Source organism: Cornus florida, unplaced genomic scaffold (genome assembly GCF_030987335.1).
Source record: "Cornus florida cultivar Cherokee Brave unplaced genomic scaffold, ASM3098733v1 CherokeeBrave_3.0.0_Hap2_Chr03, whole genome shotgun sequence".
Taxonomy (NCBI): domain Eukaryota; kingdom Viridiplantae; phylum Streptophyta; class Magnoliopsida; order Cornales; family Cornaceae; genus Cornus; species Cornus florida.
Window position 1 is genome coordinate 38,731,666 of NW_026775573.1, and position 15,621 is coordinate 38,747,286.

The 15,621-nt window shown below is 32.2% G+C and overlaps 1 protein-coding gene across 2 annotated transcripts; it reads right to left on the reverse strand.

Moving 5' to 3' along the window:
• Positions 1-463: 463 nt before the first annotated feature.
• Positions 464-12,077, reverse strand: LOC132300307 (probable protein phosphatase 2C 9). Of its 2 annotated transcripts, none has more exons than XM_059797333.1 (6): positions 11,873-12,077; positions 11,511-11,617; positions 10,577-10,816; positions 10,183-10,459; positions 1,049-1,203; positions 464-947 (listed from the first exon to the last, which is right to left on the reverse strand). In XM_059797333.1, the coding sequence occupies exons 2-6, from the start codon at positions 11,538-11,540 to the stop codon at positions 810-812; spliced, it is 840 nt and encodes a 279-aa protein (XP_059653316.1). In that variant the 5' UTR covers positions 11,541-11,617; positions 11,873-12,077; the 3' UTR covers positions 464-809. The 2 variants fall into 2 exon arrangements, with proteins under 2 accessions (XP_059653316.1, XP_059653315.1); XM_059797332.1 differs by having other exon boundaries at positions 11,756-12,077.
• Between the last annotated feature and the right edge of the window lie 3,544 nt (positions 12,078-15,621).

The following is a 15,621-nucleotide window of genomic DNA, read 5'->3' on the forward strand; positions in this document are numbered from 1 at the left end:
TTAAAATGGCATCTAAAGGAAGAGACCTGTTCAATAATTAGAATCTTACCGATAGGGAAGAACCCAAAAAAATATATATATATTCGCTACCCTGCTCGATATTACAGAAAAGCTTGAACCAAGTTCGATCAAATGGGTGATAAGCTGAGTGAAGTTTTCATACTGTATCGCCCAAAGTTTGTCCATTCACGACGAAAGGTGGCAATGCAGCAGTTGGGGAGAAAGCACTAGTCAGACCAGCAAGCACATGATAGCATAGAGCAGCAGTCTCAATCATACAATGCCGACTTCCTATTTAGTTATTCACAGAATCAATGGTTACCAACAGCACAGCTTCGAAGTCGTGCAAACTACTGATGGTATGATTAAATCAAGCAATAACAAATTCTCTGTTTAGATACTACAAGAATCCATTGCTGTCAAAAGCACAGCTTCAAAAGTAATTACACACAGAAAAAATATGTGATGGTATGATCTAAATATTCAATAAATCAAGCAATAACAAATTCCTATTAAGTATTACAAGAATTTATGGTTGTAAACAGCATAGCTTCAGAGTCACCAAGCAAATTTAAACAAAAATGTGATATGAATCTACACCTTGAAGAAATCAAGCAACAACAAACAGCACACCCTGAGTAAATAAATATTACAAGAGAGGGAGGGGCATCATATATAACCTGCTTTGGAGTAGCTTCCAAACAAATGCTGGAATTCACAAGATTATAGAACTTGTGACAGTAAACAGAACCGAATCCTATGCAATAGAAACCCCCAAATATACAAATCCTGCATGCCGGGACCAGAATTCACTTGAATCGAACAACAATGCAGGAGATATCATCTTTACTCTCTCTATACACCGCTTCATTTGCTAGTTGCTTGGCTGCCTTCTGTGGGTCCTTGATCTGTTTCGCAATGTCAACTGCCTCTTGATTAGACATTACCTGGATAAACCACAAGCAAAACAAGAAACGAAATGGTGTATCTGTGTATATATCCATAAAAACAAAATGATCATTGCGAGAGAGGGAGGGAGGGAATTCACCTTCCATAAACCATCACTTGCAAGGATGAGAATATCCGTATCTGCACCAATATCAGCATTTGCTACATCAGGATCAGAGCGCAGGTGTGATTTCAGGTTCTTGTCACCAAAAGCACGAGAAACGGCAAGCTGGCCATTCACTCTTGCAACATCTCCTGATATAAGAAGAAAAGGGACATCAATTTTGTGACTATTCATGCATACCGAAAGTGTAAGAAAAATATTATTCCATATCAAGGTCGCATTTATGGTGTTGAGGAAATCAGTTGAATAGGAGCTCAAAAGTCGCAATGTCTAGTTTAAGAAAAGAAAAGCACTGCTCTTAGTTGCAGTTAGCTTTCTAAATAAGCAACTGTTAGGTAACAATGGACTTGGAGCAGAAATAGACTCAATTATCAAAACAAAAAAACATAAAAATAAAGGCTTAAACATGTATTAAAATCTTCCTTCGAAGCAATGACGGGATAACATAAATCATGTAAGCCAGTTTAAAAGCATTAAACCAAGAACTAAAAAAAGGTAATTCTACTATAGATCAAATTTAACCCCATTGGCCATATATATATATATATATATATATTGGCCAGAGAAAGCCATGAATAATTATTAGTGTACTAGTGTTTATGGATAGTACAACAATTTTCTTAAATAATTTCCTATGCACAAAGCTATTTATAATTATATTTGTTTTCACAAACTTCACCTACATCACGTGTAGTATCTTACTGTCTTACACAGACTCCCTAGTCCAAAAAAGGAGGGTGGCATTAGGTAGCTAACAGCCAATGTAAAACTTTTATCAAACCCCTATGAACATGAATGCTAAGAATATTTACATAATATTAAGACGTTCCCCCAAAGCAACGAGTCATACCCATTCCTGAGTGCTTCAGAAAATACACAATGGGCTAAATATCAATACTCAGATGAAATGAAAAGTTGCAAGGCTTACCTCGGTATTTCAAACGAGCACGAGTGAAAAAGTTAGCCCAAAAAATTAAGCTAAGAACAATGACATGAATATAAGAGCATTAACAGGCATACAGATGGAATTTGTAGACACTATTATGAAATGGAAGGCTAATATAGCAAGCCTACAAGAAACTAAATAGGTCGGAGAGAGTTATGCAATTGAAATAACAAGACAAACTCAATTATTCCGGAAAAGATAGACGTAGAAATGGAGTTGGAAAATAGTTGATAAAAATTTTAAAGTTGTAACTGCTACTAGAAAGTGGATAAGATTATATTGATTAAACTTGTTTTAGGGAAAATATAATTAGAATAAGTAGTTAGACGAACACATTAAATTATAATTCTGAGAGCATATAAATTAAATAATTCAAGGAATACCCATAGAATAAATTATTTATAGGAGGAAACTTTAATGGTCATGTAAGAAAAGATCTAAGAAGTACCGAAACTTCGTGAACACATATTCGACACTTCATGGAATAATTTTATTATTTTAGATAATTGGCTAACAAACACTTGGTCAACACATTTGGGACACTCAACCAACACATCCCACACCCTTCAATACAATTCTTTTGTAAAACAAACACATGACAGTACTAAAAACAACATCATGAACATATGTCAAAATGTCCAACCTCTTTATATTTAATAAAATTGACATTATATATGTCACAAAACGTAATGAACAAATATATAATTATAATGACAAGGTAGGATGTAATAGCATATATAAATTTATTTATTTTTACATTCGAATAGCATCATCTTCTAATTTATATAACTTTATTAGTTTGTGATTGTCTTACTCAATAGATATATAAATGAAATTTTCTAATTCGAGTGGTCATGACCTACTTTTTAAAAATTTGAGGTGTCAGTGTGTCGAATCATGTCCGTGTCCATGCTACTTAGAAAAGATTGTAGAGGATGTGAGATTGTGCAAGGTAAATGTTGCGATGATTATTCTAGAAGCGTATACACCTACATTGGAAAGAGATCATTTAATAACATTTAATATTTTCTAAATAGAAGAATAGATCATCTAACATGCAAAGTTTATGAGGTGGTTTCAAGAGAGCTCTTAACATCACATCACAAGTTGACAGTTTCAAAGAGATATATATATGTATATATATATAAAGACATTAAGAAAGAGGGAATTAGATGGTGAAATCTAAAGGTTGAGAAAATAAGATTATTTAAAAATAGGGTTAACTACAACGATACCCCCTGAGGTTTGCCATAATGACTACAAGTTGGGCCTTTTTGAACAATGACACCCCCTATCATAAATTTCAGCCAAACAGTACCTAGAAAAATGGTAAAAGACAAGATTACCCTTTAAAATTTAATTGATTTTTTAATGTAAAATATCTAAGGACATAAATGACAGAATTGCCCTTGATGTATACTAACCACCATTTCTCTCTAAGCTCTCATCTTAGATGTCGGTGGCGGCGACGAAGTGGACGGTGGTGAGCCCAGTCGGAGGGATGATTAGGTGATGAAGATTGAACTAGGTGTGAAGGACATGTTTGAAAGTACAGTATGACGCTTTCGCCAAGGTCTACCACGCTAGGGACGCCACCACCGACTACAACGTCGCCATCAAGATCATCAACAACAATAAGATCGTCGGAACTAGCTTAATGTCCTTCAGCCCCAAACCTAGAGATTGGAGCATCAAGATCAATTGAAAAGGGGAGAGATTGGTGATTTCAACGGCATTGTCAAGCGTGACAGTGATCGACGTGGTGGTGGAGAAGCTTGGGAAGAAGTTTGAGAAGCCAAAGACGAAAGATTTCATGGTGAGATCTCCTCTACCCTCTTCAATTTTCGCACCCATAAGCCCGTTTCGACAATTTTGGCAAGGAGAAAGTGGCCGTTGTCATTAGTTTTGCCACCGTGGGTCTTCAATAGGGGTGCGGATGGTGGTGATTTTGTTGTAAAAATGGTTGTAACTGAAGCGGCAGTGACGATCTGAGATGGCAACCTGCAACGGGTAGGTGGAGAGAGATGAGGAAGAAGGCAGTGCTGGTGAGTGGAGGGTATTTTTGTTCTTAAAATGGTGTAGTGTTTTTTTTATTATTATTTAAATTAAAAATATTAAAAAATGAGGCAATTGAAAAGTCAAAGGGTAACGTCATTTTAGCTTTTGACAGAGGTAACAGGGGTGTCTTCATTAACTTTATCAAACTTAAGGAGGTGTCATTGTTCAAAAAGAGACTAACTTGTATATGGTTGTCATTAGGGCAAACCTCAGGGGGTGTCATTGTAATTAACCCTAAAAAATAAGATGTTAAAATAAGCAATGCAGAATTTAAAATATAAGATGAAGTACGATGGCTAGTGTATTAAAACAATATAAATAGTTTCTTGGAGAATCAAAAGGAAAAGGACCATTACATAATGAAACTTGGGGTGAATTGAGGATGCCCAAACCACAATAAAAACAAAAAGAATTTTATATAATTTGTCGGATAGTTAGAATTGAAGAATTTTTTGCAAAATACAAATTGAAAAGAAACTAAGAAAATCACAAGAGCTATAAAACATACGACTACCTTTATTTTGAATTTTAAAAAATATATTAAAAAAAAAAAGATGGGAAAATATATACACACACACACACATGCAAACTAAGTTATGGGAAAGAAAAACTAAAGATTTTAATCATATTGAATACATAAAGAAAGAGGACTTGTATGCCTATTGAAAACTTATGAAATTGAGAAAGGTGGAAAAAATTTACTTTAATAAGATGATGATAACTACGAAATGCCATATGAGTTGAGAAAAAGTATTTAAAAAACTACATATAAAACTAAATGGATATTCAAAGTTATGCATGTATTACATTAACTAACATACCATGAAACTTTGGAAAAGAGTGAAAGAACAATGACTATGACACTTATCAAAAAAATAAATAAAAAAAAACAATGACTATGACATTAAACAATAATGACATTAAATTATAATGTTTGGAACTCAATTAAAATTTATGTAAAGAAAGTCAACAATGGAAGCAATTTATTTACTGAGTAGACTAATGAAACGATGCAGGTTGAAGTTGAATGATTTTTATATAATTGCTATAAATTTGGAGAAAGCATATGGAAGGGTCTATAAAAATTTATAGCAAGTTTTAGGGAAAAAAGGAGTCGCAAATAGACATTCTGACATGATAAATGACATATATAATGGAGAATTCATGTAAACAACCTCAATGAGTTGGAATAAGATTTTGTTGACTCGAGTAATTTCTTTTCACAACATAAAAATTTCTATTACATTTTATTTCTATTCTCATTCTTTTTTATTTTTCCTTTTCTCTTTTTCTTTTTTTGGTGGGATTGGGAGGGGGTGTTCTTTTTTTGCAACTTTAGTCTATTTCTTTTTTTAAAGAAATAATTTTCTAAGGTAGTGACTTGCAATTAGGCTTACAAAGTATGGTTTGTTTCTTTTCCAAACATGAATTTAGCTCCTATTTGTATTCTTATTCTTTCTTCTCCATTGCACCTACAACAAAGGATGCATGCATGTTGCGCGTTCTCTTGCTCCTCTTAAACAATGTTCATTAAAAAATTTTAAAAAAACATATGATGCTACCAATTCATCTACCACCATTAAATATACACATGGGACTAAGAAGCAAGTCTCAACTGTGTTTGCACAAATCCAACATGAGAATCATCTCAATAAGAGAAGACCAGTTTGTGACCAATTGGGTTATACAACATTTTACATTTAATATTTTCATTTTTTCTTTTACAATTTCATCCACCTATTTTAATTTCCATACTGAGGAAACAAGCTAATGGATAACTGAAACCCAATTCCCTAAGTATTTAAGAAATATTCAACATGGTTTTCTTTTCTTTTCTTTTTTTTTTTATTTTTCCTTGATCTATGCAAGTACTCAACATGATTTAGACCTGAAAATAATAAGAATTTAAACAATGAGAATAAAAAAGTTTGAGAATTCTAATCCACATATTGTCCCTTCAATCAAGATGCTATTACCAAAGTTCAATAATCGAACTCTAACATATCTCCACATTTAATATTTTTTTATTTTTTTTTATAAAAATAAAAGTGGGACTTAGCCCACAACATGTTGGTCATCCAATCAAGTAGTTTATATATCAGCAATAATTTAAACAAGTCAATTTCTTGGCAATTTTTAAGCATTAATTTTGTAGTAAGCTCTCACACATGCTGTCACGCATTGTGGGAGCATACGGGGTACAAATTGAGTAAGACAACTTTGACTATTCATTCATGTTGGCTTCATATCATGAATGTTTTTACCTGCTTGGATGTCAACACTAATATAGAAATGCTTAATAGTATCTCCTTACACCACATAAGCTTTATAGCAACTGATAAAAGTCAATTAAATTCATGTTTTAGTAAATTATAACCAACATACCAATGGGCTAGTGTCCTAGCAGTATCAGACCCTTACTTTCCAAAGGGAGGTTAAGAGTTCAAGCCTCAGTGGAGGCATGTGTGTGTGTGTACTAATTAAGAAGAAAAAAATTATACCTACATGATTAGTGTAAATTTTAATCGTAGTCAATGATTATCTTTTTCCTTTTAATAGCTTTTGCTCCTCAATTTTTCAAAATCTGTTATCCATTATCCAGGCATCTAAATAGGTCTCATAAATAGTGATGACAATTTATGACTCGAACATATTATTATAATATTACTATAAAACAGTTCATAATATTTATTAAAAAAATTAATAAAATCTATATTTTTAAATTAATAATTTTAGAAGGGGAAAAAAAATATATATATTAAATGAATTACACAAAGAATACCATACCTGTCAAATTTCTATAAGAATTGCAAAGCTCTGGAAACTTGACCATACATGAAAGCAAAATTAAGAAGACATTTAATCATTAAATTACCTTCATAGTCCCATTACCACATAAAACAAATGTGGATGCTAACTCCACGACACTGTCCACGTGGTGTCACACTAGTATCGCACATGGTGACACTTCATCGCTTACAGTAGCAAGTCATGTCAGAACTACACAACATGACATTTGTTAAAAATAAATGGGACATATTCTTTTTATTATGTATCAATTTGCATGATATGTAAGTTATGGCTCTAAAGTATACTAGTCAGTTCTCTATAGTATTGCAAAATCTACCAACTATTTGTATATGTGCACAGTTAATATGGACATTTTTGACTGCCTAGTAGTTTTTTTTTACTGTATATACAAACAACTAGAACATTTTGCATAACCGATTGGGCATTCTAAAGCATTAACTGGTACATTCTGTAAAAACGATTGGTACATCATACAGGAAGAGATACAATACATTCTACCCACTTTTATTTTAAACTATTTCTCTTACGCTATCCAACCACATGCTATTATAGTGCATATATATGTTCAATTGTAAAGAAGTTTAAAGACAGAAAATTAATATCTCTAAAGTATGCAAAGTTTAAAGAGAAAGTACACAAGTGAATAGATACCAATCTTTAGTTCTTACAAGCTGATAATAATAGTAAATATTGATTCAAGTGATCCGTAAATGTCCACCATGGTGAATGGAAATTGAAGTCAATGAATTCACCAATGGTAGATGTAAGACAACTAATAAGGTAAAGAATGTTACAACCAACATGATAGGATTTTGTACATTCTTCTAAAAGTTTAATCTGAGAGTTTACAATAATTAAGTCCTCTTTTAAACCTCTTTTTACTCAATTGAACCATGTATGTTCGTAAATATAACGAATGCAAAAGAAGGGATATTATTGTCAGCAACAATATCAATGGTACAGATAATTGCTGCTGATAACGTAAGCATGCATAACCTAGCTGCCAAGGTCATCCCCACTTTTGTTACTCTCGTTTGCCTATACGAGTATCCACATTGACTATGTATTTAAGAATGACAACACATCTTTCATAGAGAAAGTTGAAATCTTGTGTAGAGAGAACTATGGAAGTATGCAACATGTAAAGCTCATCCCGTTATCATCTCTCTCATGAACTCCATGTGTACTATTATTGATAACACTATTGTACCATGAGTATACCATCATGGAGTCAAACCAGAACAATTATGGTGTATTATTGATGTATTTGTTAACAGTGATTTCAACACTCCATAATGGATATTCATGAAGCCACATGAATCCATACTGTGTAATTATTGTCAGATTCTAAGAAATACAGATGGATTCCCAATAGGTTGTATGTTCTCCTCAAATTTTGCATATATTAAAAAATCACATAAATTTACTATCTTTTTCAAATTTCTGTGTATTTGAACCATAAATATACATTGTAACAGAACCTGCTTCGATGACAGACAAGAAATAGTCCAAATAAACGACAGTCTATATGATAGACGAGCAATGGGAAATTTGAGGAGCTTTTGTTCTATTGCCGTTGATGGATGTTCAGGGGATGACCTTTCCATGGAAAGGAATATGACGCTCGAAAACTCCCCCAGACAGTGGCCTTTTTTGTTTGGACAACAGCCTTGGGGAGGATTTTGACTATTGACAATCTGAAAAGGCAGCGTCAAATTATGGTCAATTGGTTTTGTGTGTGTAAGCAGGATGAGAGAAGTAGATAATTGGATTATCTACGTCTTCATTGCCCCAGAGCTAGGGATGGTTGGGACATGTTGTGTGCCATTTTGGGTCATGCCAGAGTCCACGATGAGCTTGATTGACATTTGGGGAGTATGCCAAGTGCGACCCCAAGTTAGAGATGTGGGGACGACAGCTCCCTCTGCCTGTGGTGAGCCTTATGGAGGGAGAGAAATAAGAGATCCTTTGATGGGGTTGAGTCTCCTTGGGGGTGTTCAGATATTTTGTTCTAGTTCTCTATTCTTTTTCTTCATAAATTGTAAATTGCACTTTTTATAAGTAAAATGATTATTATCACCTTATCATCCACAAATTTTATTACTCACACTGCCCAGCCCTATTTCTTCATTAAAATGGGCTCTTTTTTTCTTTCTCAAGGATCAGGAAGAGGATCCGGTCAATATGCACTAGGATGAGGCATCCTCCTAAGAAAATCTCCATAGCAAGTTTCGGGTCACTTTCAATGTTGTCATTCTAATTTACACAATGACATGGGTAGCAAGTATGACAGGGCTTGTGCTCTTTGTCATATATCAAATTGCATGGGAAGCAAGAAATAGGAGGATCATGATAGCCAGCAAGTACCTAAGGAGGTGTTAACAGTCTCATGTTATGTTGCTGGGGAATCCAGTTCTACTACTATTGAATTTTTTGTGCTCCCAGTATTCAGTTCACTTAACAGGTTAGGGTTCCTTCTTATGCAGTTTCGGCTGAGCATTAGTCTTCATTGTTAAGGACACGCATGCAATTTTACCCATTTCATAATAAATAAATATCAACTTCATTTTTGACTATGTCGATGATGTCTTTTGGGGGGAGTGGGTGGGGGGTTAGATAGTGGAGAAGGTCTGCCGCATCTGGAGACATATTCTGGACATACATTAATGACTTCTTTTGGGGGGAGTGGGTGGTGGGTTAGACAGTGGAGAAGTTGTGCCACATCTGGAGACATATTCTGGACACACCTACTTCTTATGGGAATTGTTTCAAATCTCCAATCACAACATACAAAATCACTTTGAACTATTTGATCTTCCCCGTAGAGCTTGGGATATTTTTTTCCCCCTTCTCATATCAGTATCTGACTTTTTTATTGTTTGACATGTGAAAATAGAATTAGTATTTTTCCCATACCATTATTTACATAAATTCGTCCAAACAAGGATGTATAGCTTAAAACACAAATTTTACATGAGAAATTGAATGGATATACAGGTATCTAAAAAGATTGACAGCTAGATGCAATTAGACTTTCAAATTTTAGTATGCGTATTGCTTGCCAAAAGGCCCAAAACTACATCAACAAAGGCTCATAGCATAAATCCAAACCTTTAGGAGATAAATTAGATTTATATACGCCCCTAGGAAACAATCTAGATTTATATTCCCACATTAAGGTCAATGAACAGATGATAGAAGGCAGATTGAGGGCTAAGTTTAGTATAATAATCAAGTATAAAATTGACTTTCCAACAGCAAACAAATCAGAATAAGCCACGGAAAGTCACAGAACCTGGCATGTTTGAGACAAAGCCGCCTTTATTTTCGATGTCATCTCGCTCCGTGTTGGGCTCGTGATCAATACTCATCTGTATTGCCTGCCCTCCCTTTGAAAGAACTGCTCGTGAATCTCCAACATTGGCTACCCAAAGTGTTCGACTGTTTATAAGAATTGCAGTGACGGCAGTAGACCCACCTCTTCCCAAGTCAGGACTGTGTGTAAGAATTGCCTGATCAGTTCTCTCATAGGCTTTAGAAATGGATCTACTGGGATCAGTCCAAAATTCCTCCTGAATGATTAGACAACTTATTGTAAGAGTATAATCCTTCAAAGTTAATGTATTAAGGCAGCATCCCGATGCCATAGTAGAAATCCCAATCAAAAAATTACAAAAAAAAACACCCACCTCCTTTAGTATATTGGAAAATAAATGCTTTTGTAGATAGGAAGGCACATTATCTCCCAGATGGCCATCATAAATAGCGAAAAGTCCAAGCTCACGTCCATGGTGTTGAAGAATTTTAGCAACATGATAATCCTCCATGGGATGATTTGCTTTCCCTTTTATTAGACTGAATCCATACTTAATAGGCCCCTGGTGGCTTCTCCCTTTGCCAGAGCCACATGACGATCGTCCTCCTGCACGCTAATTTTGAAGGAGAACTTTGTAAAAAATCTTGCATAATAATAAAACCAGAAAATGTAAACAATAACTTTATATACAGCATTTATGAAATCCAATACCAGATATTGTTTGCTCAATTTCACCACAAGGATAACAAGGATGCTACAATTTGTAAACACATAAGATCAAGCAATCAATATCCTGCAAGTTGCACCATCAATCGACACAGCAAGAATTGTACTTGATATCACTATGGAGTGAAACCAGACAATTTGCTCTGGCCCGATTTCCCCAATTTCAATAATCCAATAAATATCATAAACTCCTCTAAGAATTTTAAGATCAACTCAAAACACCAGCCATAACATCAATTGAGACATGACCAGGGAAGAAATCACATCCTTTTGACTTACAGACATAAACTACAATAATTCAACCTTACCCATCTCAACAGAAATCCAAACATCCACCAAATCTACTATACTCCCACTTAATTGAAGTAATATATAAACAATCATCATGATGATTGCCTTTACCCCATATGAATAGGGTGGGCAAGTACAAAGATCACCTAGAAACTTGATTGATGATCAGACTTGTGAGAACCTAACTAAACAACCATGCCAACAAGTCTACTACAAATTAAGTATAAACCCAAAATTAAAAAACACCAAAAATAAACGAAATCAAATTAAAAGGGTGATATTATCCTCACATGAGAACTGAAACAGCAGAAATTATCCATAAGATTAAGCCCTTGCTCAGCAGCTTCTTCTACAAATCAACATCAAACTCTTCTTCCAAAACCTTAAATTTTACAACCTGTAACAAAAATCCAAGAATTTTGATCATCAAAACACAACATACCCACAATCAAAAACAATCCCAAAATTACATATTAGCATAAAAACAATCAAATCAAAGAAATTTAGCAGATGGTTATCTAAGAATTTCACTTGCCGATCCACCAATCTCCCAATCTTACAAGAAAAACACAGGAAAAAAAAGGGGGTGTTAAAAGAATTTGCTGCTGGTTGACCCCTTGAACAAAATAGAGCTATAGAGATAGGAATATACACATATAAACAGACAATAGTAAGTGTAATAATGAAGGGATTGTTGAAGGGTTTGGGTCTCGTGGAGTTGTGTAACCGTTTTGGTTTTGTTGGTGAAAGTGGGTCTTGGATTCGCTGCACAGGCCAGCGAGAATGGCTGCCAAAAGGCAAGTCTTTGCCTTCCCTTATTGACTTTGCTGTTTTATTGTTTCTTTATTAGCATTGTTTACATTACAGCCGGTCAAAGCCACTGTTTGTTCTATTTGTTACAGCTGTTTGTTTCAGTGTTTTCTTATTTCTAACGAGAGAATGAAATGAATACACACTGATATATATATATATATATATATATTATTTGATTTGATTTGATTTGGTCATTTGCTGGGGACCCTATTCTTTGTCAGCCTTCTTTGTACTTTTTTTCAACTGGGGAACCTACCTGCTTTACTGTAATTCCTTGTTACTACTTTTTTATCAACACCCACATTTTTAATATTTTCCTTTTGTGCTAAAAAAAATTAAATTTTAATCCCGATTAAAATTCATATATATATATATATATATATATATATATATATGAAAGGAGCTTAAACATACAATTTTAGTGAGAGACTAGAGTGTGGGGATACAGCACTTATACCCACGTGTGAGCAATTACAGTCACCTCTTTGGTGTATCACACGGCGAGATTTAAGTTCTTTAGTAGGAGGGTTCTAACCCCAACTAATAAGAAGCTTTCAAAAAATTTTTATATTAAGTTATACTATAATTATTTTTTAATATTATTAAATTTTAATAAATACGAAAAAAAAAATTATATTAAGCCTCAAAGATTTTTATCCTAAAATAAATTTTTTTTTCTATTCTCTGATTTTATATCAACCCTCAAATATTTATATCTTAAAATAACTTTTTTTCTCTTTTCTCTCTCCTCCCTTGGATGAAATATTAAAACCAAAAATTGACATCATCACTTTTTCTTTTTCTTTTTTACTTTTTCTACTCTTCATTCCCGTTTTTCAATACATCCTAACCTATATAAATTTAATTTGTCCTAAAAAATCAACTCAAAAAATAATTATTATTAAATAAAATCATTCATGGTGGCAAGCAAAAGATGATGATTTAATTTAGTCAAAAAGAAAAAGAATCTAAAAGTTTGACGGATTCGTACTATAAATAAATTACTCCATAAGTTTCAACCGTACCTTACCTTGCATGTGCCATGCTTTCTTAATTTTGTATACCTAATTAATGACTGAGAGACTAATATTTACATAAAAATCTTTTATTTTATGTATCCAATATATTTTAAACAATTTTTTCGACCCCATAAGTATTGTGATGTGATAAAATTATACCATTTTAAGTTCATAGTTTTAAAGAAAATTGTAAATTTCTTAATTTTGTATACTTAATTAATGACTGAGAGGCTAATATTTACATTAAAATCTTTTATTTTATGTATGCAATATATTTTAAGCAATTTTTTCAACTCCACAAGTATTGTGATGTGATAAAATTATACCATTTTAAGTTTGTAGTTTTAAAGACAATTATAAATTTATTCCTATTTTGTTAAAGCAATGATAGGTTGTGTGCCTCACAAGTCACAACATATATAGTGCGTTTTAGGAGAGTAACATACGGAAGAAGAAGACAAAGTAAAAGATAATGCTTAGCTATTTATCGGTGAATAGTTTCACCCTATTCAACTCTTGTGTGTTCCAATAATAATTTATCACATCAATTTTAATAATAAAATAATTCATATCTTTCTGTATTTTTTCTGATCAATCATTAAATAAACGTGAATTATTTTTTTTATTAAAATTAATGTGGTAAATTATTATTAGAATATATAAGAAGTGAGTAGGGTGAAGCTACTCACCGGTAAGTAATTAAACATTATCCAAAAATAAATAATTCAAAATATGTACGTTAAAAAAAAAATTAAGAAGTAGAAATAAAAAAATAAAATAAAATAAAATAAAAAAAGAGTTTCAATTGAGGAAGAAATTTTTAAATTTTTTTTAAAAGAAATTTAAGAAAATTGAAATAATTTTAAAAATCATGGACACTGTATAAATATTTTCATATATATGAAAAAATTTTAAAAATATATTATATATATTATTTTATTATTGTTTTCATAGGGACTGTGTCTTAATTGACTTCGTTCCTGATTATACTGGTAAAAAATGATATAAATATTTATATCTGTTGAAATTTTGTACTAGTGACTGATGTGACGAGTACTGAATGAAATAACTTATAAGAATGTCCCTTTGGAAAGTTATTCATTAGAATCACAATGATACAAAGAATGAAACCAAGATTATATATATATATATACTTACATCAATAACTATTTTATTACTATTTTCATAAGTTATGCTCGTTCACACGTATTTGATTTACTTTTTATAAACAACCATAATTATTACGCTTATGTTTCTAAAAGACTTTGCAAAACTTGCAAGTTGTCATTTCAGGCCTTTGTTTCATAATCATTTTGCAAACCATTCTTTTTTCTATATTATTTTCCATTGATTTGAGATATTCTTACCAACTTTATCCACTAGTCACAATAAAAGTCCTTAATGATACGGTTTTACTTATACTTGTTTTCAAGCGTTGATACAAATAATAGAGAATCTACATTATTTAAGAGTTGTGCTATATTTGGCCCCATAAAAAAAAAAAAATCAATTAAAATTAAAATATGACATGCCTTTCAAAAAAAAAAAAAATCAATAAAATAAATCAACAAAAATAATTCTTCTTACTTAAAAATATGTTTTTCTATTATTTTAAATACACATAAAAAAGGGGGGGAGGGGGAGAATCATGTAGGAAATGAAATTTTATGATAATCAAGTTATGAAAAGAATCGTTATTAAGTTAGAAGAATTTTACGATGATCACGTTATGAAAAAAATTGTGTTTGAATTGAATAGTAATCAACTATATTATTTTTCTTTATTTAACCCTCGATCTTCTACATTCGTTTTATAAAATTATTCATACAGATTACATAGAATATAATGATACGAATTTTGTTTCTCACTTCACATAGTTGACTATCCTTTGTCACCCAAAACTTAATCAATTTACATTATTAAACATGTTCCCATCTTTTTTATTCAAGTGTGTTAGTGACTATTTTAGTTTATGGAATAGTGAATATATTCTAAAATTTTGCTTTTTTTCAAAAACATATAATTGAAAATTTGAAATCAAAAGTGTTGATAAGAAAATATATATAATTAATTATATTAAAGTAGATGATATGTGAATCTTGCCCTTGGTCCACATTTCATATCATGGATATGCTTTATTATATCCATTGAGCTTGGTGACTTTAAATTTAAAAGTGCTGACAAATTTTTTTTTTTTTTAATCAGTAAGTGGTCACATTTTTTACTCATTATGAAGCCCTTGAAAGGCACTTTTTTAAATTAAAAAATATATTTTATATATTATCTTTTTTATTCTCCACAAACTACAAGTAATTTATGTCATATGCAGATTGGTTCGGCCATTTATTATATACATGTATATGTATATGCTTTTTCCCTGAGAATAAAAAGAGAGTAGGTATTTTTGGCAACTATTAAAATGGACTCAAATGAAGGAATCAATACAAAAATTTTACATGTCCAACCACACTGACGAGTTACAGATGTATAGTCTCACATTGACTGGGTAGGAGAAAGGTGAAGTGTTTATATATGGTGATGCTATCAACAATTAGTATTAGGCCTTTGA